The sequence below is a fragment of the Plecotus auritus genome (assembly GCF_963455305.1).
Source record: "Plecotus auritus genome assembly, chromosome: 15".
Lineage (NCBI taxonomy): Eukaryota > Metazoa > Chordata > Mammalia > Chiroptera > Vespertilionidae > Plecotus > Plecotus auritus.
In genome coordinates this window covers 7,640,951-7,668,543 of record NC_137781.1, presented here as the reverse complement: position 1 = coordinate 7,668,543, position 27,593 = coordinate 7,640,951, and the positions used below count along the sequence as shown (strand labels likewise).

Sequence of the window (27,593 nt, the reverse complement as noted above, 5' to 3'; positions counted from 1 at the left end):
AATACTCTATATAATGCCACGTTCTAGCGGGACACTTAACTAAACGCTGCTGTTAGCCAAAGTAAAAACAGTAAGCCAGCCCTAGCCGGTTTGGCTCAGTGGATAGAGCGCCGACCTGCGGACTGAAGGCTCCCGGGTTTGATTCCGGTCAAGGGCACCGGTGTGGGTTGTGGGCTCAATCCCCAGTGGGGGGGGGGGGGGGGGAGGGTGTGCAGGAGGCAGCGGATCAATGATTCTCTCTCATCACTGATGTTTCTATCTCTCTCTCCCTCTCCCTGCCTCTCTGAAATCAATAAAAATATATTTAGAAAAACAAAAACCAGTAAGCCACAGTGCAGCAGGGTCCAACTCAGCCGTGGGCAAACTACGGCCCGCGGGCCGGATCCGGCTGTTCTATCCGGTTCTCTTGCTCTCCCCTCCGCTCCTTTACTTTGAATTTATATTAGTTCACACAAACACTCCATCCATGCTTTTGTTCCAGCTCTCCGGTCCAGTTTAAGAACCCATTGTGGCCTCGAGTCAAAAAGTTTGCCCACCCCTGGTCCAACTAATTTGAGACATGGCAAATGTACTTTACAAGACTGGAGGTCACCAAGAAAGTACAGATCAGAACCTTCTGATATTAACACATATCCCAATAATAAAAGCATAATATGCTAATTAGACCAGACGTCCTTCCACATGAAGCCGGGACTGCGAGGGAATCCCGGGTCCTAGGTGCCTGCCGGTGGCCAGAGGGAAGCGGGTGCCGGCAGCCGGGGGAAAGAAGGCCTACTCCTGCACGAATTTCGTGCATCGGGCCTCTAGCATCCCAATATTACCCTACTGGCCAGCCCTGCCCATCTTTGCCTGGCTGCTCTCCTAGGCCCAGAAACTTGGTATCTGGAAGTCACTAGAGAGAAAACTCCGGTGACCTTAGGATGCCTGTCATTAGTCCACACCAGGGGGATAAAGAGCATGCACATGCTCTCCTGGAGTGATCATGAGACGCAAAGACATCTTTCACTTAAGTGACTTCTCATCGCCCTCGCAGGAGGGTTGCACCGGGAATTGTTCCTGAAACAACGTATTAACCCAGAAAGGCTTTGCCCTGGAGACCGAGCCCAAGCTGCCCCGATAACCAAGCCGCGCCCGGTGTACCTCAGAACCATCGGCATTGAAGTGGTCCAGCGCCTGTTTTCGGATCTCTCCCTTGATGGAACCATCCAGACGCTGTAAAAACAAGCCACAAGGAAGTCATAAGGCAGGAAGACCAGCTGCAAGCGGAACAGACACCAGACTAGCAACCTTTATCAGCGCGACACCCGCTGGCTAAAAATAGCTGGAATGCACTGGCCGTGTGCTGGCGGGCTGTGCTTCAGCGCACACTCCACTTGTCCCAAGCTCTCCCGTTACAAACTCAAGGTCAGAAGGTTCTGAGTCAAAGGGCTATCTGGGTTTATCCCGGGATCCGAATGGCTGCCAGGACCCATAAGGAAAAGGCAACCCAAGCTGGGCTTCGAGGCTTTGTCTGCTTCCACATCGTGGGCATGAAGAGACGAGGAAATACCACCCCTGGTCACCTAGTAACCAGCTCCTGCCGGAAAATGATGCTTCTTGACTAGTATAACTGAAGTTGCCCAGTTATTTTTCCCTTCTTGCTTTTTTGGTTAATCTTCATCTGATGGTTTTTTTAGATTGATTTCTTAGAGTGCAAGGGATGGGGGAGAGACAGAGAGAGAAACATCAATGTGAGAGAGGCACATGGATTGGCGGCCTCCCGCACGTGGGCCGGGGCCCGAGCCTGCAACTGAGGTATGTGCCCTTGACCGGAACTGAACCTAGGACCCCTCAGTCCTGGGGCTAATGCTCCAACCATGGAGCAAAAGTGGCCAGGGCAAACTGCCCAGTTATTAAGTGCTCCACAAGCCACAAAATTATTTCCATCATTTTGTTTGGAAAACATTTTGCCACATCGTCGATAATGTTAAAAATTAAGCTGATCGCCGAAACCGGTGTGGCTCAGTGGATAGAGCGTCGGACTGTGGACTGAAGGGTCCCGGGTTCGATTCCGGTCAAGGGCATGTACCTTGGCTGCGGGCACATCCCCAGTGGGAAGTGTGCAGGAGGCAGCTGATCAATGTTTCTCTCTCATCGATGTTTCTAGCTTTCTATCCCTCTCCCTTCCTCTCTGTAAAAATATCAATAAAATATATTTTTTAAAAAAAATTAAGCTGATCATATGTCCCAGGTTTTCCAAAAATTGCCCTGTACGCTCAGAGCAAAGTTCAAGCAGCCGAATTGGGTATTCAAGCATTTACTAGCACAGGCAATGCTTTTGTTAGCGTGTATGTCAGTTCTACATCAAAAAACGTCACCACAGAGAAGCCGTATATGTAAAATAAAAAGCGGTTAATTACCTGTTAATTAAAGCACTTCACTCTTTTAAATCGTTTTCATATTTCTTCCCTCACAATCACCACTTGAGATAAACAAGGGACTTTTCTCTTGCCCGGTTTTCCTTTCTCTGATCCCCACCCCTCGGTCCCCAGAAAAGAATGACCTCACCTGCCCATCTTCATCAGAGGGTTAGCCTGAAGGCATGGAAGTAAAAATTAAGGCCGCCCTGGAACCTTAATCTCAGCTTGTTTCAAGCAAGAAAACCCTCATTTTCTACCTCAGGATAACTTAGCAAACAAAGCACAGAACCCAGAGGAAGGGAGGGGAGGAGGGAGAGCGGGGCGTCCAATCCCGGAGCGTCCTTACCTGGAAAGGATAGTGCTTGATGGTCAGGTACTCGGCCAGGATGTCCAGCATGCGCACCATCTGGGAGAAGATGAGGACTCGGTTCCCCCTTTCTCGCAGTCTGGTCAACAGCTTATCTAACAGGATCAGCTTCCCGCTGCTCCTGATCAGGGACTGGAAATGGAGAAGACATCCCAGTGTTCAAGACACCTCAATCTGCCCTCCATCTCTAGGGGCTCAAATGTTTAAAATCACAGTTACGCTTTCTGAAGCCAACTGCTACCTGGCTGACAAGCAATTCCTGAAATGCTCTTTATCTGCTATCGATAACAACACTTTCAGATTTTTCCTAGCTTTTGTTGTTATTGTTAATTCTCACCCGAGGATATTTTTCCATCGATTTTTAGAGAGAGTGGAAGGGAGGGGGAGAGAAACATCCATGTGAGAGAGACACATCAAATGGTTGCCTTCCGCATGCACCATGACCAGGGTGGGGATGAAGCCTGCAACCAAGGTACGTGCCCTTGACCGGAATCGAACCTGGGACCCTTCAGTCTGCGGACCCACACTCTATCCACTGAGCCACACCGGCTCGGGCTTACAGCTTCTTTCGATAGCACCCACAGAGACTAAACTGTCCCTGAGCCACACCGGCTCGGGCTCACAGCTTCTTCCACTAGCACCCACAGAGACTAAGCCGTCCCTGAGAAAGCCATGGCGAACGAGGCAGCACGCACCAGAAGGATCTCCTGTCCGTTCTCCCTTTCGTTTTCCTCGGGGGGCTTAATCAGGTAGCAGTGGTTGCAGCACTTTTTCAGCTCCATCACAATATTCAGGAAGCCGGATGTGCTGCCCCTGGTGCCTTTGGCGAGAGCCTTGTAATTCCTGGTCAGGATCCACCTGCAAATTAGAGACGATAGTGTTGTTAACCGATTCAAACAAAGAGCTGGGGTCGTCTCTGAAATACTGACGTTGAATCTGAGTCTAACGAACCCTCTACACCAGGGGTGGGCAAACTTTTTGACTCGAGGGCCACAATGGGTTCTTAAACTGGACCGGAGGGCCGGAACAAAAGCATGGATGGAGTGTTTGTGTGAACTAATATAAATTCAAAGTAAAGGAGCGGAAGGGACAGCAAGAGAACCGGATAGAACAGCCGGATCCGGCCCGCGGGCCGTAGTTTGCCCACGGCTGCTCTACACTCATCTGTGAATACACAGGAAACAAAGCATCCAATGTAAAATATTAAATGATGCCACAGAGCTAGGACCAGCAAATATGCAGGCTGTGAGGAAAATCTATACAACAGACTCAACTTCTTCACTCAAAGAATTTACAAGGACAGGGGGGAGGGGGAATGGATTAAAATAAACTTAAGGGACATGCCAACCAGTCACAATGTATGGAGCTTACTTAGATCCCAATGCAAAATAGCCAAGTGTGAGTATGTGTGTGTGAGCGAGTGTGTGTGTGTGTGTGTATGTGTGAGTGTGCACATGCATATTTATTACAACCAAGAAAATGTAAACACTCACTGGACATTATAAAAACATTAAGGAATTATTAATTTATGAGGCATAGTAGTATTGATGGTATGCCAAACTCTTTTTAATTGCGGTATAACTGATATATAACATTATATTAGTTTCAAGGGTATCCATTATGATTCAGTATTGTGTATATTGTGAAATGATCACAGTAGGTGTAGTTAACATCCGTCACCATAGAGTTACAATTTTCCCCTTTTAATAGCCTCTCTTATTAACTAAGTCACCATGCTGTATACTACATCCCATGACGCATTTATTTTATAACTGAAAGTCTGTACCTTTTGAATCCTTTGTCCATTTTGCCCACCCCACACGTGTTCTCTGAACCTATGAGCTTGAGGTGATTTTTAAAATTTTATTTTGGGGTTTTATTTTTGCTTTTGGACATGTAGAAACATGTATGATATGTACCTGGGATATGCTTCAAATGATACATAGGTGGGAATGGGGATACAAAAGAAGATCTGGCTGAACTAAGATTGGCCATGAGTCGTTAACTACTGAAGTTCAATTCCCGGTCAGAGCACATGCCAGGGTTGTGGGCTCGATCCCCAAGTGTGGGGCGTGCAGGAGGCAGCGGATCCATGATTCTCATCATTGATGTTTCTATCTCCCCCACCCCCTTCCTCTCTAAAATCAATAAAAATGTATTTTTTAAAAAGCAAGAATAAAAGTTCCTCTGACCATAAACAAACGGCTACTGAAATCTGTGCTGGGGCCTCTCTGAGAGAAACAGTGGATTTGTCTACTGCCCGTCTCCCGGCTTCAGGGCACTGATCTCACTCCCACTCCGCCCGACCCAGCCGGTCACGTACTTGTAATACTGTTTCTGAAGGGCCGACATCTCCACCCTGAGGATCTGCTCCACTTTGGCGGGAAGGGACTTCTCCACGTCCTTTTTGACCCTCCGCAGGAGGAAAGGCTCCAGCACCTTATGGAGGCTCTGGTAGCCATTCTCTCGCCCTTTCCCATGGTCCTCCTCGAAATCTTCCCAGAACTCAAACCTGGGGATGAAACGGTCCAGTGTTACTTGGTTATACAGAAAGAAAAAAGCATTTTTGCAACAAGAATTTCTTTTAAAATAAAATGGGGGGGGGGACAAATCTTCCCTGTAGGGACAGATAAACTTTATCATTATTAGCTCTTGAATATAAGAGAGGAAAACCAATGGATTAGTTCATCCGTCTACACTCCATAAAGGTTTCCAACTTTGAGAAAGCATCCAGAGTTCACAAAATTTTAGTGTATCATGCAATCAGTATATACACAAACATAGTCAGTTATTGTGTGAAATATGCAGAAAACGTAATCTTAATTCTTTTAATAAGCTGCAATTTCTTGGGACAGTAAGTTCATGGGTAAAATAATAATTAGTGGCAGTATTAGAGCTCTCACTGCTCAAAGGTAAAAGTTATGTAATTTCTGTTAGTAATCGCCACTGTTCCTACGTTAAAAAGTTAATGGTTAAAACAACAATAAATAAGACTACAGCCCTATGACAAGAACAATACAAATGATATACATGTAATATTAGGGAAACTTGGGCACCTAAGTTTCATTAAGGAATTAAGCACTTGCCACCCAAAATGGTTCTGCCTGGATCGAGACAGATTAACCCCAGGAGTGAAAGGTTGTCTTAACATCTGAAACGTAACTAACGAAATATAGCACATACTGACAGAATGAAGGACAAAACCACATGGTCATCTCAACACGCACAGAAAAATAGCATGTGACAAAATCCAACGCTCATCCATTGTGAGAACTCCCAAAAACTAGAACGAGAAGAAAACTTCCTCAGCCTGATAAAGGGGAGCTACAGAAATTCTGTAGGACAAAGGTTCGATTCCGGTCAAGGGCGTGTACCTTGGTTGCGGGCACATCTCCAGCAGGAGGTGTGCAGGAGGCAGCTGATGGATGTTTCTCTCTCATCGATGTTTCTAACTCTATCCTTCTCCCTTCCTCTCTGTAAAAAATCAATAAAATATATTTTTAAAAGAAAAGACACGCATGCACACTGAGGAAAGGAAGTATAACTAGCTAGCTACCTTTACTTGGAGAAGATGAGACCCTGTGCTAGAGTACGGAGAAGTCAGCAACAACAACAAAACAGTGGGAATGATCTTTACAAGGTCACAGGATACAAGATCACTCTACAAAACTCACTTCTCTGGCACACTCTGAAAATTAGATTAAAAAAACCAGAACAACTCCACTCAAAATTAAAAGATGAGGAATAAAGACTTACACGCTGAAACTACAAACACTGCACAGAAAAATTACAGGCCTAAATGAATGGAGAAAACTTGCCATGACTATGGCTTAGAAGGCTCAATATTGTTTAGATGACTGTTCTCCCTAAATTGGTAAATAAATTCAACACAATGCCTGTCAACATTTCACCTTTTTTTTTCTTTTCAGAAATTAATAAGCTGATCCTACAACATATATGGAAGTACAAACAATCTAGAATAGCCAAAATAATTCTGGAAAAGAACCAAGTTGGAATTTATATTCCTCCCCGTTTTACCAAGTGGTATACAAGCTAGTAATCAATGCAGTGTGTGTCGGCATAAGGACAGAAATATGTACCAATGGAACAGAACTGAGAAGCCAGAAACAGACCATTATATTTATGGCTTCAACTGATTTTCAGCAATTGTACCAGGACAATATAATGAAGAAAGGATAATCTTTTCAACAAATAGCACCAGAACAATTTCCAAAAATTCCTCTGCAAAAATAAATGAACTTGGGCCCTCACACTTAACACTATAAACAAAAAGTAACTCAAAATGAAACAGGCCTAAATGTAAGAAATTCTAGAAGAAATAAAAAAGCAAGTCTCTGTAATCTTGGGTCAGGCCAGTAGTCGGCAAACTCATTAGTCAACAGAGCCAAATATCAACAGTACGACTGAAATTTCTTTTGAGAGCCAAATTTTTTAAACTTAAACTTCTTCTAACGCCACTTCTTCAAAATAGACTCGCCCAGGCCGTGGTATTTTGTGGAAGAGCCACACTCAAGGGGCCAAAGAGCCGCATGTGGCTCGCGAGCCGCAGTTCGCCGACCACTGGGTTAGGCAAATGTCACATTTTATGACAATCCCTTTAAAAATGATAAACTATACTTCATCAAATTTAAAAACGCTTGCTCTTCAAAGGCGACATTAAGAAAATGAAGACACAAGCCACAGATTGGGACAATGCATAACAAGAGAATAGCTCCTGATAAACTAGGACAAAGGTGAATCTCAAAACTATTGTGACAAGCGAAAGGAGCCAAAAATAGAAGGACCATATTAAGCTTCCATTCAAATGGAATTTCTAGAAAAGGTTAATCACTAGAGATGAAAGCTGATTAGTGAAGAAGAGAGTTTGTTTGAACAAGCAAGAGGGAACTTCTCTGGATGAAAAAAATATTCTACAACTAGATTATCGTGATTAGTTGCACAACTCTACAAATTTACTAAAAAATAATTAATTGTATATTTACAATGGTACACTTTATGGTATGTACACTGTATCTCAAGAAGTTTTCAAAGCTAACAACAAATGCGGGAAGGGACCATTTTCTATGATGGACGTTAGGCTACCCAGACAGCCTGGATCAGTTTGTGACAGACACAGAGCAGACACTCACATCTTCTCTGAATGACATGTGATGAGTGACAAAATAAATAGGGGAAAAAAAGAGGTGCCGTATAGAAAACAAAACCGGGCAGGGATGCTAAGCATGTCCAACAGGCTACTCTAGGTCAGGTGGTCTGAGACGACCTCTAAAAGGAAGTGGTCATATCAACGGAGGCAAGAATATTAAGAATATTATGGAAGATGAGGAGGAAAAACATCCCAGACCAAAGGACTGGCAATGGCATGGCACGTTAAAGCAATAAACGGAGGGCTGGAATGGCTGGAGGAGAATGAGTGATGGAGAACGTGGTGCGCAATGAGTAGGGTGAATTCAAGGTACTGAGAAGGGTTCTTCAAATCGGGCCGAGTTTAGATTTCATTTTAAGTACCACCAAACCCCTCCAGATAAATTTAACTTTTATAAAATGTGCACACCACCTTTCCCATCGAAATCTTCTTTAAAAGAGACATCCCACACGTTTTTTAGTAAGTTAAAGACCTGAAGAAGGCCTAAAGGTGATGGATGCTTCTGTTAGCAAAGCTCTGGACTTAAGGTATTCTTAGTCTGTGACAGGTTGCGTACCTTCAATTTGATTGATTACCTGGTAACAACAGTGAGGAGGTCTGATGTTTCCTATCTACTAATTAATTACTTCCCCAAAGCAAGTAACTGATTCAAATGTTTGGGAATCAATGTGCTTTCTCAACAGGCTGTTTCTGTGCCTTCGCTCATGTATGATGCAACATTTTAATACGTCTGTTCCTGCCTCAGTTACTGCTTTGCTTCCCCCAAAACATGCCATCCATGTTCCCTAAGGTCTGTCTCCTAAAAAGAGTTGAGAAAGCATTGGCATTTCAGACATTCTAGCGTGTTTTGAAATACACAGGAAGGAGCTTACTTCTCCGGCATAATAAAGTGCAGCAGGGACCAGAGCTCTTTGAGGGAATTCTGAAGAGGGGTCCCCGTAATCAGGAGCCTATGGTTGGACTTGAAATCAATCAGAGTTTTATACAACAAAGAGTCATCATTCTTCAACCGATGGGCTTCATCCACTCCCAGGAAGGCCCAGTTAATACTGCCCAGCACAGTCTAAAGCAAAAACAAAACAGAACGAGCCACCAGGTCAGAAGGAAACCCACAAGTACTTTCAAGCGTTAATTATGTCTGTACAAAATACCATCAGGAAGGTGTACACGGAAACACGGATTCTTCACACTTAGGGTATGTGGGGACTCTTCTGTTTATTCTGCTGGTTGCCAGATGGATGGCTTTTCAAAGGAGCACATTCTCCTTCTAAAACCTATAGGGGCTCTCTCAGGCCAAGTATTGCTGCATGCCCAGAAGCAAGAACACAAAAACTGGCATGCTGGGCAAAAAAAACAAACAAAAAAAAACACAGGGGATTTTGCTCTCTTTCATTAAGGTGCTTCTCTCCCTGTTCTCCAGCCCAACCCTCAAGCACAGAAACTTTAAGAGCCACCAAACTGAACGTATTTATGTACACTGTCACCGACGGGATCACCTGCCACCTACATTTCCTACTGAACTGTAGAAAGAAGGTAATTTAAAGAGCTTCCTTTTGCTGTCCCCCTTAGAGACCACCCGCATCACCTGTTCTGGAGAAATGCCTGCGCCATGAGGAAGGCACCCAGGCCCAGTTCCCCAGGATTGCCTAGAATCTCAGGGGCGCTACGAGCCTCAATACCCCGTTTATCCTGTCTAATTCCATTGGACTAGGCCAGTGGTCGGCAAACCGCGGCTCGCGAGCCACATGCGGCTCTTTGGCCCCTTGAGTGTGGCTCTGCCACAAAATACCACGGCCTGGGCGAGTCTATTTTGAAGAAGTGGCGTTAGAAGAAGTTTAAGTTTAAAAAATGTGGCTCTCCAAAGAAATTTCATTCGTTGTCCTGTTGATATTTGGCCCTGTTGACGAATGAGTTTGCCGACCACTGGACTAGGCGAGCTAAGGTCCCCTTCAACTGTGAGTTTGTCTGTTTTTGCTGTTTTTTAATAACCTTAATATTCACTGTGGATTTGTTTGTTCATTTGTTTGCTTTTTTAAAGAAAGAGAGAGGAAAATATCATGGCAAGTGGGAAATACACCCCCCACCATTTGGACAAGCCACACTACAAAATTTAGCCTTTTAGTTACCAATTACACACCTTATCTTTTAAGAGGATCTCGTATGTTGTTATAAGTGCATTGAATTTGAGCCTTTTGGTCTGAGAATGAATCCATTCATATTCCCGTATCTATAAAAGAAAAGGGTCATTCAGATGCAATTTCTACTTTTACCAGCCAGTCTTATGACAGATGCAACAGAAACATGCCCAATAAAAAAACTTGTGGAATTTAATAAATACCTTATACACTCTAACACGACCTAATCGATAGACGTACAAAGCAGCTAAGAGTTAGAATTAAAAGATCTATCACTGCGCAGCCAAAACCTGACTGTCAGAATTCAAATAAATTATCATTTCCCTTCGCCCCTGCAGCCCCAACACAAGTGACCAAAAAAATGCATTTCATCAGCAAGGTAACCCCCAAAATGAGAATTTTCTTAAGGAAATATCATCTGACTATTTTCTTGGCCAGGGCACTACTTTTATTAGCAAGGAAAACAAACTCCAACCACTAGTAAGGTCAGAAATTTCATGAATCACGGTGAGCAGACAGATGTGGGCCCCCAGAACAAGGGAGGCTTACTGTGACAATGTCATTTAGCCTGAATGAGAATGAAAATCACGTCAATGTGAGGAAACACAGAAGCTAACACGTTCACACTGAGGTGTGACTGGATGCCCAGGCAGCACAGTGCCCATGACAAAGCTTCTGCCGTTGGTTGTCATGACAACAGGGCAAGGAGTACATGCAGGTGACTACCACCAGTAGAAGAAAGACAATAAAGTTAAAGGGTACTGAAGACCACTGAGAAAACTTTCCAGAGGACCCAGTTTCTCAGAGTTCTCCTGGTCTTCACTATGGACTGCAGTGCTTACAGCCATTCTGCACAGCCTCGGAAGTTGTTTTTTCTTTTGTAATGGTTAAAAAAATAAATTAACAAAGCTAAAAATTACTGTATACTTAGAAACTCAGAATTAGGGCAATGAAATCGGCCAGCGTTTTGGTTAGACAATGACAATATGTAATAAAAATAAATGGGAATTAGCACGACAATATATAACATCTCTCAAAGGGTTGTGGATTCCTGATGGCTTGCTCTTATTATAAGCAATCCCCCAGAAACAGTTACCATTCAGGGGTGAAAGAGCAACGGTATGGGCTCCAACATATCTGTCCCAACCCCACATTCTAGCTGGCATGGGGCCAAGTGATACCTCTCTGAGTCACTCCCTTCATCGGGTGGAAAGAATGGTCTACTGTGGAGACGACCCTGAGGGTTACAGGCTGTGTACACAGAGCACCCAGCACGGGGCCTGGCGCCTCCCAGGTGCTTGTAAGCATCAGACTTTAAGTTTCTGATGCTCCAGTCTGGTGACAGGCAAACTCCCTTCTGCTCACTTGGACTGGCCCATTGTCCTTTCCCCTTATTCCTTTCTTATAAGTCATGCATTTGCAAATACTTTTTTTTAAAATTTTCTTCAAGGACAGTTGCAACCTCACCATGTGAAAAGATTGGGAAACACACTCTAAGAATTCGATTATGTTCAGTAATATCTCTCTGCTCAAATAGCTAAAATAATATTAACATTCTACAAGGTATTAACTCCCTTTAATCCTTCATAAATAAGGTGGTCTTAGAAGTCCAGAGCACAAAGAAAAATGTAATTAATAATGCAATCCAACTAAGAGATTCCCCTTCATGTACGCTCCTTAAATATACGCATATTTTACAGAATATCTGGGTTGCATTTTTGTGATACATATATCCCCCAATATCAGGGGCACAGCACAGAATCATAACTTTACCAAACACTATAATGGCTTTAGGTCAATTCCCAAAATACATTTATAATACAGATTCTACCCCGATTCTTTTGTTTACACACCGTATTTCTGCTCATCAGGTCACCTATGTAAACCACTACGTTAATCTCTGGTGCCCAGATTTCAAACTCCCTCTGCCATGAGGTGAGGGTGGATAAAGGGACGACTATAAGAAAGGGGCCATACAGCTGGTGTTGGTGGAACAGGTAGGAGAGGAATGATATGGTCTGGATGGTCTTTCCTAGGCCCATTTCATCAGCAAGGATTACACTGTTGCTTCTGCAGGAAGAAAAAAAACACAAAACACATCATTAATTCACAAAAAAATGAAGAGCAAGGATACCAATGCCCTATGATGTCACCAAGCAAAACACTTCAGTGTGAATCTCAACTGTATCTCCTCTCACCTGCAATTACATCTCCTACATAAGGAAGTGGAAGCTACAAACAGAATAACAAGTGATCTAAGCATGATGGAGACTTGGATTAGGCCGCTCTAACTGGTTTGGCTCAGTGCATAGAGCGTCGGCCTGTGGACTCAAGGGTCACGGGTTCGGTTCCGGTCAAGGGCATGTACCCTGGTTGCAGGCACATCCTCAGTAGGAGGTGTGCAGGAGGCAGCTGATCGATGTTTCTCTCTCATCGATGTTTCTAAATCTCTATCCCTCTCCCTTCCTCTCTGTAAAAAATCAATAAAATATTTAAAAAAAAAAAAAAAGACTTGGATTAGGCCTAGCCAGTTTGGCTCAGTGGATAGGGCGTCGACCTGAGGACTGAAGGGTCCTGGGTTCCATTCCCGGTCAAGGGCATGTAGCTCAGTTGCAGGCTCAATCCCTGGCCCTGGTCAGGGAGCATGCAGGAGGCAACCAATCGATGTGTGTATCTCACATTGATGTTCTCGCCCTCTCTCTGTCTCTCCCCCTCCCTTCCACTCTCTCTAAAAAATCAATGGAAAAATATCCTCAGGTGAGGATTTTTTAAAAAAAGGACTTGGGTTACTATAAGAGCCTAGTCAGACTATATTCCTGACCTTGTATTTGGTTTTGTACATCTACCCCTTGTAAGAAAGAAAGGAGATGTACCCAAGCACATGGCCTTGGCTTCCAACATGGAATACAAGGCAGACTGGCTGGCTCCGCTGGAGAGCCTGGAGCCCGAGAGCCACATGCCTTTGCTCCAATTACCCACCCCGGCCACCGCACGCCACCAGGCTGTTCAGTGTTATCCACACTACGCGCCACACCTGCATGCCGCTGTGCAGACAGCTTGTTTTAAAGACACTACCGTCTACAGCAGGGGGAAGCTACAGACTTTTTTTTTTTTTTAATATATTTCATTGATTTCAGAGAGGAAGGGAGAGGGAAGAGAGAGATAGGAACATCAATGAGGACAGGGAATCACTGATAGGCTGCCTTCTGCATGCTCCACACTGGGGATCGAGCCCGCAACCCAGGCACGTGCCCTTGACCGGAATCGAGCCCGGGACCCTTCAGTCCACAGGCCGAAACTCTATCCACTGAGCCACACCGGCTAGGACCATTTCTGAATCCCATTCTACACCTGAGTCAGTATCGGGGAAAGGGCTGAGGAATCTGCACTGTAACAAGCACTTCTGCACATTCTGATGCAGGTGTATTGCTGGTACCACACTTTGAGAAACGCTGCTGTAGCAGATGGGCTGGATTTCAACAGAATGTTTCTCTATCACATCAATGTTTCTCTCTCCCCCACCCCTTCTCTCTCTCTCTAAAATCAATTTAAAAAATTAAGTATATCTTCTTTGGGGTGAGGATTAAACAAAGAAAAGTAAGACACTTGATTCACCAAGAAGAGATTAAAATTTTAATTTAGGGGGAAAATACACAAAAGAACAAAGCAGAATATACTTGAGGGAGAATGAGGAGGCCATACCCCTATAAACCTGGGATACACCTATTTAACATACTGTTCAGATACAGAGTATTCCTGAGTAATTTCCCTCATATTTCTCTTGTCTTTCCACCCTACTGGGAGGAACCAGGGTTAATTTTCACCAAACTCCTCCCCCCAGAATATCTTCAATCCAATATTGGTTGACTGCGTGGATTTGAAAGGCTGACTGTACCCTTGACTTACGATTAAAATGGCAGACTTCTCTCAATCACATAATTTTAAAATTTCTACAATGCACAGTACAAAGAAGTGATTCTTTGCCTCTAGGGATAAAAGAAGCCAAAAGCAGTAAAGAAAAGTTCAGACATCTCTGTCCACCTACTTGCACCAGGAATGAGCAAGCCAGTTGAGACCTTCTAGCTGATAGTCCCGGAGCTCCAGATTCTCCCCTCCTAAATATGCCGGCTGTTTCTTTAACGCCACAAATCGTGGTCTCTGCTTCAGGGCCTGAAAAATAAAAGGAACCAAGCCCCAGGTCAGAAAAAACTTTCTTCCTGTTCCTGTGCTAAAATGCTACTAGCCATGAGTTACGTGTTCGGCACCGAAGCATAAAAATTCAAACTTCACATCTGTATCAGCAACCCACCTCCACTTCTTTCACTGTGATCCATATTCCCAAAACCACTTGGCTCCCGGGTGCCATAACCTGAATGTCAACCTCTCAGAGACAGAGCCCAGGTCTTGCATCTACTTTTATTACTGAAGAGCCAAGGACACCACCTTAGAATGAATTCCAACGAAGGAAAAGGTCGTGTACAACCGATTAGCCAATAGAAAAGCTGATATGCTTAGTATCTAACTTAAAATTGAGAGATGTTCCCCTTCCCATCACTCCTCTTTAAAGTGTTCAAATTATTTCACCCTGGCCTGTGTGGCTCCGTTGGTTGAGTGTTGTCCCATGCACCAAAAGGTCAGTGGTTCGATTCCTGGTCAAGGGCACATACCCATGTTGCAGACTCGCTACTCAGTGGGGTGCGTGCAGGACGCAGCCCATCAATGTTTCTCTCTCTTTCCCCCTCTCCCTTCTTTTCTCTCTAAAATCAATAAAACTTATTTCAAGTATTCTCTACAACATCTCTAGATATTTAAATTATAAAATTCTATAAATTATAAGATTCTATAAATTATAAGAGTAACGAAGTCAGCAAAGCCTTCTTCAACTCATCCTCTCCTCTTAATTATTTTTCTTTGATGTGAAGGTTAATTCATCTTCTTTCATTTCCAAAGTGGAAATTATCCCTTATTTTGGTAAGAGTTTATCTTCCCGATAGCTACGTGACCAGCCCTTTGTGTCAATACATCTTCCCCCGAGAACACCAAAGCCGGCCAGCACCACACCTTGCACTCTCTCGTCGGGATGGTTTTGGAGTTGTTCCGGCTGTGGAAGCTGTCAATGCAGGCCTGGAATTTCTTTCCGATCAGGGCTTCGTCTTCCCAGCTGCACTCTGAGTAGGGCAGGCCCATCCATTTGCAGAGATATTCGGGTTCGTTCGAAGGTGCCGGCTTGCGACTGTGAGCTGTTTCACGTGTAAAAATGTACAGGTAAGCCGTTGTCCCTCACAGGAGGGGACTGACATTCTGTGTTACTTATAACCAGTGACATATCATGTGGCAAAACTGTGAACACTGCAAAACATCAACTGCTCATAAATGCTGCGCATTAACAAACGGGATCTCTTGCTTACCTGGAAAATCGGTTTGACCCAGTGTAGACTTGCTTGTCTTCATAGCTAAACAATGGACAGTAAGAGAGACAAGTTATCACTATAATCAGGACCAGAAAAATACACACATACATACATGCATACATACGTAAATAAATAAGTTTCCTTGTTCTTACCTATCACTCTTTCTACTATTTGATACTGTTTGTTCAGTTCTGAGGCCAGCTCTTGTTGGCAGTTGAAGTATTCCACATCTTCAGGAGAAACTTTCCCCAGCCTGGACAGACGACGGACAGAGAAAGTACACGCTCATTAATTCTGGGGCATCCACAGACATCTATCAAAGCAAAGTCCGAGGGAGGGAAGGACGCTGTCTTCACTTCCATCTGCCCCTTTAGTATCTAGTAAGTAGGCTGGAGACTTTTCAAAACACACACACTTTTAGAAACCACAACACCGTAGATGCCTCTGTGTGGCCGATTTACAAAGAAACCTAAACATAACTATTTTGTGACAAATTCATGTAATTTCATGGGATAATAGATCTAAACAGATCGAGAGAATAAATGTTCCAGATTTAAAAGATGACATGCCTTTTTTTTTAATATATTTTATTAATTCTTTACAGAGAGGAAGGGAGAGGTATAGAGAATTAGAAACATCGATGAGAGAGAAACATAGATCAGCTGCCTCCTGCACACCTCGCACTGGGTATGTGCCCACAACCAAGGTACATGCCCTTGACCGGAATCGAGTCCACAGGCCGACGCTCTATCCACTGAGCCAAACCGGTTAGGGCGATGACATGCCTTTTTTAATATATAATGGGCTTTAGGAGTGATTAAATGTGGCTTTTTTGAAAACGAGTTATTCTTAGCACCGAAGCTCATTGGAAGGACAACAGCAGCCACCTAAAATTAGAATTCACCATACTTCTGAGAATTTTAAATATATAAGCCACTTCTATCTTAACAACACATATTATTGTTTTTTACTCAAAGGAAAAACATGTGATTTAATGAAGTAGCGTATTTTGCATTGTAGTAAAACAGAAATTATAACTCATCTGGCCCAGCCGGGGTGGCTCAGAGTTGTCGACCTATGAACCAGGAGGTTATTGGTTAGATTCCTGGTCAGTGCACATGCCCAGATTATGGGCTCGATCTCCTGTAGGGGGCATGCAGGAGGCAGCCGATCAATGATTCTCTCTCATCACTGATGTTTCTCTCTCTCTCTCTCCCTCCCTCTTCCTTACTCTCTGAAATCAATAAAAAATGTTTTCTTAAAAATTAAAAAAAAAAAAAAAGATAGGACTCATCTGCCCCTACTCCTAACACAAAATAACCTGACCATATTACACGGACAGGCATGATGTCCAGGTATATTGAACCTTCCTGTCCCTCGGGCTGCAAATGTATTTCTTTAACCCAGGCTGGGAAATGTACCATTGCTTGATTTCGTCCTCTTTCTTCTTGAAGTTCTCGAGTTTTTTTAGGCCCTTCACTTTCTGTTGCTGCAAGGACTCTTCGCTCTCCCACGTGCTGTGGATGTAAGACCAGCCCTTCCACTTGATGAGGTAATGGACTTCGCCTTCATCCCTCTCCGGGTCAAAGTCACCGCTTGGGTCTCCGTTAGCTTCAACCGCATACACAGTAGTAGACGCTCCTGTGGCTGCAAAAGGATTCAGTTTTAACCAATTTTAGATAAAGTACATGAAACCGGACACTGAAAAGTTTCCCAAGCACACAATTGTCTAAAGAGTCTATTTTCAGATGAAGCACCAAAATCCTTGGACCTGAAAGAAGCAGAAATTTGCAAACAATAGAGGACAAATAAGATCAATAATTTAAAATATTTTCAAAATGCAAACTCAATTTTTATACTTTAAAATGTATTCCAGCCGAAACCAGTTTGGCTCAGTGGATAGAGTGTCGGCCTGCGGACTGAAAGGTCCCAGGTTCGATTCCGGTCAAGGGCACGTACCTTGGTTGCGGGCACATCCCCAGTAGGAGGTGTGCAAGAGGCAGCTGATCAATGTTTCTCTCTCATCGATGTTTCTAACTCTCTATCTCTCTCCCTTCCTCTCTGAAAAATATCAATAAAATATATATTTTTTAAAAAAATGTATTCCAAAACTTGCCAGTGAAATCAAAGAAATCCCTGTGTCCAAACACAATACAAATGAAACAGCAACACCCTTTTATTCTGGTCCCTACTAGCTCAGAAAACAAATCCATCCACCCAGGAATATGATGGATAAGGTAAGAAACTAAATGTATCGCCACCAATTACCATCTATCCAAAGTTAACGGTTAACTCATAACCTCAAATGAGGTTGGAGGGAAAAAGAACACAGAAAAAAATGCATTAGATGTCACCTTGATATTTCCTTTATAGCAAGAGTATTTTAAAGAAATTGAGTTCTATGTAAATTTGAATAGAAAATAATCATCATCATCATCATCCACATATGCATTTAAACAGTTTCATACTTTTCACAAGGAGATTCAGACACAACGTAAGGCACATTAGCTTAATTTTAATGAGCAAGAACCTCTGCTACATCACTGCTTTTTAACACATCTTTATTAGCTTCATTTTAAAATCTCAAAAACATGTGAAGTCCACCCCTCCATTCTCAGCTCTGACATAATGAAGATGGGGGTCAGAAAAAAATTCCCTATTTCTCGACAAATATGGGCATGGACTGCCATGCATCACTTCAGAGTGAAACATGTAAAATGTGGGTCTGACCGAGCAGATGAGAGAAGGAGTTTGCTTGCCAAAGGCACATACCTCCTTTCTTCCCCAGCCGTGAGTCTAAGACCTTCTCAATGGTTTCGCTACTGTCCTGCTGGTCATCAACTCCTTCGCCAGTCATCTCAATGAGGTCATCGGAGTCGGTCTCGAAGTCGTCGTCCTCTTTGTAGCTGCAGAGGCACAATGCCGAGTAAGTGAGGAACTAGCACACACCCCAGCATCGCTCCTAAAGAGGGATGTTATGAATTGAAGATAACATCACCAAGCTACCTCCACAGGACGTGACCTTGAGGCAGCTGCCTTGATAGGAATGAAGGCTTGAAATGAGCTATTGCTACTTTTTCCATATTCCCGCTGGCCAACGCCATTCTTTTTTGCACCCAGACAGAGCAGATTTCCAGATTTCCACGGGACACAGGTCATTATTTCTGCCCACCAGATGCATAATCAGGGGCTCAGAACCACGTGCAAGCCAATCAAACTATCGCCCTCACCATAACGAAAAACTTGCAGGGCATGGCCTACCTAACTAACAAATAACTTGCGGGGCATGGCCTACCTCACTAACGAATAACTTCCGGGGCATGACCTACCTCACTAACGAATAACTTCCGGGGCATGGCCTACCTCACTAACGAAAAACTTCCAGGGCATGGCCTACCTCACTAACGAAAAACTTCCGGGGCATGACCTACCTCACTAACGAATAACTTCCGGGGCATGGCCTACCTCACTAACGAATAACTTCCGGGGCATGGCCTACCTCACTAACGAATAACTTCCGGGGCATGGCCTACCTCACATTTTTAGCCGCTCTGCGACGAGTCTGCCTTTTGGGAGCTTCGTCGTCTTCATCATCATCATCAGAAGACTCTTGCTTTTTTTTCTTTCCACGCTGGGCTTTGGGTTGCTTTTTAACACGAGGTTTGGGCACTGTTCTGGAATGAGAAGATAAAAAAATGGCAGTCTCACTCTGCCATCTGGTGTTTACCTCAAATCTGTGTAATTCTTTGTCCCAGGGCAGGGGGACATACGTAGGATTAACCAGGGGAATGTTAAAAACGTATGTTCCTGGGTCCTCTTTTCTCTGAGATTCTAAGTCACTGGAAATCTGCATTTTCCACACGGACGCGATGCTAATGCCAACAGTCCGCAAGCATTTACAGGAGACACAGTGGGTTCTGAGGCAACGGTCCGCCACTGACCCTCGGCACCACCTGACATAAAAATACACACACAGCAAGCGTATTGCTGGTGGCATCTCTTTGGTGGGCAATTTGGAAATATCTCCCAAACTTACTAATATAACAATTTTACTTCTGGGAATTGATCTTACAGAGAGACACCGGTCCAGGCATATTAAGGTATTCACCGGAGTATTATTTGCAATAACGAAAGATTAGAAACACTCTTAAGTGTCCATCAACTGGGAACTAGTTCAATAAATAAGGTATTATGAAATCATTAAAAAAGGGGTTTCCATGTACTAATATAGAAAGATTGCCAAGATCATGAAAGGAAAATATAAAGATGCATGGAATGTATAATCTGTATAAATGGAAAAAGGATAAGGAGTAACTACACATTTACTTTTCTTCTATGTGCACAGAATGTACTGGAAGGCCACCTGGGAGACTGACCTGCACAGACCAATGGAACAGAATGAGGACATGCCCTCTGCCGACTCCCACCCACAGCCGGGACTGAGCGCCATAATCCGGGAGCTCACACAAGGAAATGCCCAAAATACCACTCTATCGGTGGTAAAAGGTGAAAGGAGAAGATGGAGGATGAAAGCTCGCAATCGCCTCTATCCCTTTCTCTCTGGCCTACCATGACCAATGCTACAGAGAGGAATCAAGGCCCAGGATTCAGTAAATGATGGATAAAATCTTGGAGACAGAACGGGAGTGCCATCCCAAACCTCAGAGCTTAGCTCAGATGAAAGGAGACAATCTCAGTTGAATTCCATTGGGGGGGGGGGGTTGGGGGGGAGGGGGGGCAAGTACAGTGCCCTAAGCCAGGGGTAGGCAAACATTCTGCTATAAACAGCCAGAGGGTATGAAGATTTTTGGTTTTCCCAGACAAGAGACAAAACTGAGGCCACTACATAGGTACTTACACAGCGAGGGAAAATGAACTGTCACGTATTTTTGAGTGACAAAATTGAAAATAAAGTAATAACCACTGAGTATATTTTTGGTGATACATATCTACTAATGAAGAAGAATAGCGTATTTTTTTTTAAGGGGTAACATATCACTCAACTGGAATTCAAACTTACTGTTCCCTATGGTCAAACTACCAATGTTCATCTCTAAAGCTATACTGAGCTGGCGGGCCATTCAAAACGAGGTGGGGAGTGGGATCTGGCCCCAAGGCAATCGCTTGCCAACCCCCTCCTACACCATAGTGCAAGGTCGTCAATCTTCCTGGGGCCTCTCTGCCTCCCGCCTTCCTTCGCCCACACCAGGATCGTATGTTGCCATCCATCTGACCAAAAAGTACCACTTTCCCGCCACTTGGCCCACTTCCTTTTCTGACCATTAGATTCTCTGCTTAATGTTACGTAGATTATATGAATAAGGTAATAAACAGTGAAGAATGCTTTCAACCAGTCAGTGTTTGAAACTGAAGAATTAGTTCCCCCAAAAAGGAGGTTTTTAAACTTTTTAAAAAAATATGTTTTTAGCCCTAGCCAGTTTGGCTCCGTGGATAATGCATCGGCCTGCGGACTAAAGGGTCCCAGGTTTGATTCCGATAAAGGGCACAAACGGTAAAGGGGCGTTTTTGCACCCACACAGACCAGATTTCCAGATTTCCACGGGGCACAGGTCATTATTTCTGCCCACCAGATGCATCATCAGGGGCTCAGAACCACGTGCAGGCCAATCCTCCCTGGCCCCGGCCCTGGCCGTGGTAGCGGCTCGTGCAGGAGGCAACCAATCAATGCGTTTCTCTCACATCGATATTTCTCTGTCTTTCCCTCTCTCTTCCACTCTCTCTAAAATCAATGGAAAAATATCCTCGGGTGGGGATTTAAAATAAATAAAGTGGCTGTACCATTTTAAAAAAATAAAAAAGTGGTACATTATAAAATGTTTTTACTGATTTTAGAGAGAAAGGAAGAGAGAAGAGGAGAGCGATAAAAAAAAAAATCAATGGTAAGAAAGGATCATTGATGGGCTGCCTCCTGCATGCCCCCTACTGGGGATCGAGCTCAAAACCCGGGCACGGAATGGAACCGTGACCTCGTGGTCAACGCTCAACCAATGAGCCAGTCCGTCTGGGCCACAAGGAGCTTTTTTAAAGAGAAGACACACTCTTCCCACATAACTAATCCACCACGGAGTAAGAGACAGTAGGAGTCACTCTGAGCTACATAGCATGTAAACGCCCCACCGTGCAATCACTGGCCAACGATGCAGGCTGGCAAGCAGTGAGCCACAGACACTGGAAACCCAGAGGCACCGCCCTGTGTCCCATCGCTGAAGGCTCTCTCTCTAGCACCGCGCCCTCTCAATCTAGCACAGATGACGCGCCACCAGGGGCGGAGATGTCCGAGCAAACACTGCACCTTCTGGGGACAGGCCTCCGGGCTCTCCCGGTGTTTTGCTCTGGCCCACTCTCTGCACCGCTGCCTGGCTCCTGTTCATCTTCTGAGGGCTCGCGCTTCCACTTTTCTCTGTGATCAAAAGCAAAGCAGAATCATTTTTCTCTCCAAGATGCTTCCGGGTTGTTTAGCTTGAAGATTCTGACAACACCAATTCTGATCTAATTATCCAAAAGGCAGACCATGTGTATTTTAGCTATGACGCTAAAGAGATTTCTTCTAGCTCCATTTAAATTGTGGCTGTGCAATATCTACTCCTGGTTTTCTCTCTCGTAACAAAATAAATGAAAATGGAAACTAAACTAAGGGCGTATTTTTAAAACTATTTGTTCTGGGGGGAAATGCTATTAAGTCTCTCATATTCTATTTTGATTTGACTATTATCACTAGCCAGAGTGAAGCCATAATATATACTCAATCGGTTATTTCTCAAATGTCAGCATTGACCAGCGTCACTAAAAGGGCTTTGTTAATTCAGATTTCTGGGCCCCAGCCAGTTTCTGATTCAGGAGGTCTAATGCGAGGCCTAAGTTTTTAGTTTTAATAAATTCGTGCGGATGCTGCTGCTACTGTTAAAGAGACTTCTCTCTGAGAACTCATACTGGATATTTTAACATCGTCAGAATATATTTGAGGAAAACAGCCCCTAAAATTATCTTTCAGTGATAAACCTACCACCTACTCAATTATCTGTCCAGCCAAAGATGTAATTATTAGACATGGAAGGTGTTCCTTGGCTCCTTGAGACTTGAGAAGGCCTGAGAAGTGCCATACCCAATACGCATCTTACTCCCCCAGCTTTTGAAGTTCACTTGGACACCAAACAAGATACCACAGGGACTTAGCTCATTTCTCACCTGCAGGGAAGAAGGAACACCCTGGGCATGAAATGTCGGGGGTGGGGGGGCGGGGGGGCAGAGGGAGGAAGAAAACTTACAAGCAAGTACAGGTACTTGCTCTGCAAATAAAACAATTACCACTGTGCCTCTTGGTCTTTGTAAAGGAAATGAGGTTCTGCTGAGGACAAGGGTGGCAGAATTGTGAGGTCAAATCGATATTCTCATGAAGCTTGCTGTACGAAGGTGGCTGACCTGCGGATTCCTGAGAACCTTCCTAAAAGGTGCCAGAGCACCCTGGTCGGTTTGGCTCAGTGGATAGAGCGTCGGCCTGCGTACTGAAGGGTCCCGGGTTCGATTCCGGTCAAGGGCACATGGCTGGGTTGCGGGCTCGATCCCCAGTGTGTGCAGGAGGCAGCTGATCAATGATTCTCTCTCTCTCAGCCATTGATGTTTCTCTCTCTCTCTCTCCTTCTCTCTTCTTCTCTGAAATCAGTAAGAATATATATATATATATATATATATTTTTTTTTTTTTAAAAAGGTGCCAGAGCCACCCTACACCTGAATGTGTCAACTTTAGGGGGAAAAAAATTTTTTTTCAAGCCTTCAGGAAAAGGCAGTGGAGCCTTTATGTCCATTACTCAGGTTCCAGTGACACTGTTAGTTCCGCATCTACTTCCCTAACAGCTGAGTCCCTGTGGGCAGAGCCATTTATGCTCATCTTTGTACCAGAGCTCAGCTCCAAGGCAGGCGGCGGCACTCATGCCTCAGTTAAGCGAAGGGATAATTAAAGAAAGAATGAGCCACACCAGTGTATGGATCAGGCAGGTAGGGAAGCACGCGCGTTAAGACACCAAGGCCTACTAGCGCTGCCTAACCCTTCAGTCTCTCTTTAAAACCGAGACCTCCTTATGCCTATATTCTGGGCACCTACCTTACCCTCTTCCCCCAGAGACTAGAAAATATGTCAGCTAAAGCATTCAAGGATTAGAAGTGATGGCAGCAAGGAAGACAGGAAGTTGTCTCCAGCGTCGGGGAGACTGGCACGGGAGGCTGCAGTCCCCCCAGGGCCAAGTCCAGAACAGCTGGCGCGTCCCAAGGGGCTCACAGTCCAACGGCAGAGAAGTGGCCTTGCAGGAAACACACTTGAAAGAACGTGAGTAATGAAGACCCAAGGGACAGCAGATCAGATGAGAAAAATGCTCAGTCACGTGTGCGTTGTCATTGACACGCCCCACCAGGTACTGAGAAGCTAAATGAGGGTCTGCCTATACACTTCAGGAGACTAAAATGGCAGTGGGTGCTGAGGCGAGTTTTCTAGTTCAAGGGAAGATCTACAGGTATGGACCACCAGGAGGACTTAGACTCTGCCAATACCAGAACATACAAAAACTCAGCAAGTCCACTGGCCCGCAGGCCTCCTCCTGGAGAAGGAAAGTGAAGCCTGGGAAAAACCAGTGGTTTGGCTACAGCACAGCCCCAGCCCTCCAACTCTCAACCCCCACCCTGAAAACTGAAAAATCAGGAAAAAGTCCAGCCAGGCTTACACATTCTGGGAAGATCGGAATAATCGGAGGCCTAACGGACTTTGTGTGGAAGTGTATCTGACACTGAATAACAGATGAGTTTAAATTTTCAAGATCAGGGAGGACAAAGGTTCAGTTAGCATCAGCAGTATTAAGTCACTTGGTCTGTGCGGTGAAGAGCGGTCGGTTAGTTACAAGAGGGTGACTTCCCGACCCTGGAGATGCGCTGGGCGGGGCCGTTACACTCTGGAGCTTCTAAGCTTTCAAAATGCTAATTCCCTCCGTGACTCTGGGGAGTCAGTCCCTTGTAAGGCCTTATTCTTCAAAAATGTCAGTGTCATAAAATTAGCAATGAAAGCCTGTGAATCGCTCTAGATAAAAGCAACCTGACAAGTAATACAATATCTAACCACTGACTGGATCTCGTAGAAAAGACATTATTGGGTCAATTGACAAAAATAGGAATATGAATTGGACCAAAGTATTTCAGCAATGCTAAATATATTTATGTTAAAACTGTACTGTGCTTATGAAAGAGAATATCCTTAATCTTAGGACTCTGATGTATTTTAAGAGGAAAAGGCGATGATGTACATCTTAAATGATTCAGAAATACACTGCACGTGTGTACTAGTGTCTATAGAAAGAACACGACAGTAAAGGAAATGGGCAGGAACGGTAACCAATGGTGAAGTACACAGGCAGTCTAGTCTTAGTGCTTTTATTGTCACAAAGTTTGAAATTAATTCCTAAAAAAAGTTTTTAAAAATAGTTCTTTTGTTGTTGTTGTTAATGCTCACCCGAGGATATTTTTTCCCCCTGATTCTTTGAGAGAGTGGAAGGGAGGGGGAGACAGACTAGGCCAGGGATGCAGCCCGCAACCAAGGTTCATGCCCTTGATTGGATCGAACCGTGACCCTTTAAGTCCACGGGCCGACACTCCACCCACTGAGCCAAACCGGCTGGGGCAAAATAGCTCCTTTTTAAAAGTCTTTAAAACCTGAGGGTTTCAGAATAGCATTTCCCTGTGCTGATATATGCAAAGTCCCGCTCCGTCTGAGTCTCGCTCAAGTCTGAAGCTCATCCCCCACAAGCTGGGCTTGCCTCTAGCTCGGATCCCGGAGGGCGCCTCCAGCACCGTGCCTTTCTAACGACACGCACTCAGGAGAAGTGCTCCCCACGCCCGCTCCCCAAGCCCAGCAGGAAGTGAGGCCACACAAGTTCTTGGGGAAGAACCTCGGCAGGGAGAGGGCATACAGAGACACCCCCTGGGCAGAACTGAGCAGACTACTCTGGGGAAGGGAGGGTCCTTGAAGGCCTCTGAAAGGTGCCCACTTGGAGTGCTCTTAGGGTAGGAGAGGGAGAGTAAGTATAGGGGAAAACTCATGAGTTGTACAATGGCTGAAAAACGCAGACTTCTGCACACTGGGATAAGGCCATTCAAACAGGCAGTCAGGCTCTAGCTGGTTTGGCTCAGGGGAGAGAGCGTCGGCCTGTGGACTGAAGGGTCCCAGGTTTGATTCCAGTCAAGGGCACATGCCCAGGTGGCAGGCTTGATCCCCAGTAGGGGGCGTGCAGGAGGCAGCCAATCAATGAGTCTCATCATTGATGTTTCTATCTCTCTCTCCCTCTCCCTTCCTCTCTGAAATCAATAAAGATATATATTAAGTAAATAAATAAAATAGGCAGTCAGGGTCTTTAAGCACAGCAGCAGTACCTGGATCCCAGTCAAGAGACCAGCAGAGCAGCGGGTGGTGGAGGGACGAGAACAATCAGGGGCTTTTCCAAGGCCCCCAAAAGGCCCCTGGGACCAGGGGGCTGAGAAGAATCTCCCCAGCAGGCCATGGACTGAGGTAGGACCGAAGCCTTCTAAGACACCAAGTGCAGGCTTGCCTACAGTTATCACTTCTCCAACTCTAACTCGCTATCTGGAACACAGATGAAAGTTGCATGTGCTCTGATAAGGCCTATATGGAACACGTGACTTAGCAAACTTTCCAGTAACTTCTGTTAAGTCGGCAGAATAAGCAATACTCTATTTTGGAAATGGATTTTAAAAACTCAAATCATTGTGCCTTAGGCCAAATACTTAGGACTACTAATGTTTTAGAACAGAGAATACATAACTGGGACTCTTAATAAGGCCATGGACAACCTTGTACCATGAGAAACCCCTAAATCTGTATGCAAAGTTTTAACTATCTACATTTTTCCCTTTTTTTTTTTTGAAATGCTGCTATACATTTTTCTAAGATGGGCTATAGCAGTGGTCAGCAAACTCATTAGTCAACAGAGCGGCAAACCGCAGCTCGCGAGCCACATGTGGCTCGCGAGCCGCAGTTTGCCGACCACTGAGCTATAGAATCCAGACTTTCCAAGGGATCCACACCCCTCCCCCCAAAAAAAATATTTTTTTAAATTATTTCTCAAAAAGAAAGAAAAAAAAGCAAATATAGTTACATCTTAAGTAGAATTATTAAAATAAATGTTAAAAGAATGAGCATATAGCCCTGACCGGTTTGGCTCAGTGGATAGAGCGTCGGCCTGCAGATTGAAAGGTCCCAGGTTCGATTCCAGTCAAGGGCATGTACCTTGGTTGCGGGCACATCCCCAGTAGGAGGTGTGCAGGAGGCAGCTGATCGATGTTTCTCTCCCATCGATGTTTCTAACTCTCTATCCCTCTCTCTTCCTCTCTGTAAAAAATCAATAAAATATATTTTTAAAAAAAAAGAAAAAAAAGAATGTAATCCATGTTATAAAGAAATTTCACATTAAGGCCAAGATTTCTCTGGCTTATGAACTGTAATGTTAAAATTATATGGAAATGACAATGGAAATTTCCTATTCAAATGGGTGTTCAAACAATGTAATATTGCCAGGCCAACACAAAGAACAAATGGAAATGAAGGAAAATCTAAACCTGCCCTTTGCTTGACTAGAATAGAATACCAAATGCCTACATATTTGGTATTTGTGCACATTTTTAAAAAATAATAATAATTGGACTAACTGGGCTACCCAGATGGAATGAGGGGGGGTCTGCCCCCAAGGAGCGCAGCCTGGGGGAAAATACTTACTGACGAGTCGAACACTGAGAATCTTAGGCTCTGAATGCTGCTGCTGCAGCAACAGGTCAAGCTGGACAGTGACCCAAGAGGGTCAGCTACAGAAGCGGGCTCTGGGGCCTGGGGTAGGCTGGAGACACAACCAAGGCAGCCCAGACACGCCGACACGTGACCATCTACCACGTGAAGGAATCGCCCCCCGAAAAAGACTTACTGTTTTTTTAGCTGCCTCTGGCCTCTTCGTTTCGGGCTCCCACTCTCAGACCCGCTACTGGCCTTCAGGGTGTGAGGGGGAGAAATGACACAGACTTTAATTCACAGCTCTCAGGGTGCACC

The 27,593-nt window shown here is 44.5% G+C and overlaps 1 protein-coding gene across 2 annotated transcripts in view; it reads right to left on the bottom strand.

Annotated features, from left to right (window-relative positions):
- CHD2 (chromodomain helicase DNA binding protein 2) overlaps window positions 1-27,593 on the bottom strand; it is a 92,792-nt gene that overhangs the window by 38,667 nt on the left and 26,532 nt on the right. The window contains exons 5-20 of one of the 2 annotated variants that reach the window (XM_080651656.1): window positions 27,472-27,533; window positions 21,793-21,900; window positions 19,013-19,153; window positions 18,252-18,385; window positions 16,901-17,126; window positions 15,632-15,732; window positions 15,477-15,521; window positions 15,130-15,308; window positions 14,114-14,238; window positions 11,922-12,138; window positions 10,071-10,160; window positions 8,806-8,996; window positions 5,090-5,278; window positions 3,462-3,624; window positions 2,746-2,898; window positions 1,141-1,212 (exon numbers count right to left, since the gene is read on the bottom strand). In XM_080651656.1, coding sequence (XP_080507782.1) covers window positions 1,141-1,212; window positions 2,746-2,898; window positions 3,462-3,624; window positions 5,090-5,278; window positions 8,806-8,996; window positions 10,071-10,160; window positions 11,922-12,138; window positions 14,114-14,238; window positions 15,130-15,308; window positions 15,477-15,521; window positions 15,632-15,732; window positions 16,901-17,126; window positions 18,252-18,385; window positions 19,013-19,153; window positions 21,793-21,900; window positions 27,472-27,533 — 2,196 coding nt within the window. The remainder of the gene's footprint in view (window positions 1-1,140; window positions 1,213-2,745; window positions 2,899-3,461; window positions 3,625-5,089; window positions 5,279-8,805; window positions 8,997-10,070; window positions 10,161-11,921; window positions 12,139-14,113; window positions 14,239-15,129; window positions 15,309-15,476; window positions 15,522-15,631; window positions 15,733-16,900; window positions 17,127-18,251; window positions 18,386-19,012; window positions 19,154-21,792; window positions 21,901-27,471; window positions 27,534-27,593) is intronic. The other variant, XM_080651657.1, reaches the window with a different exon arrangement.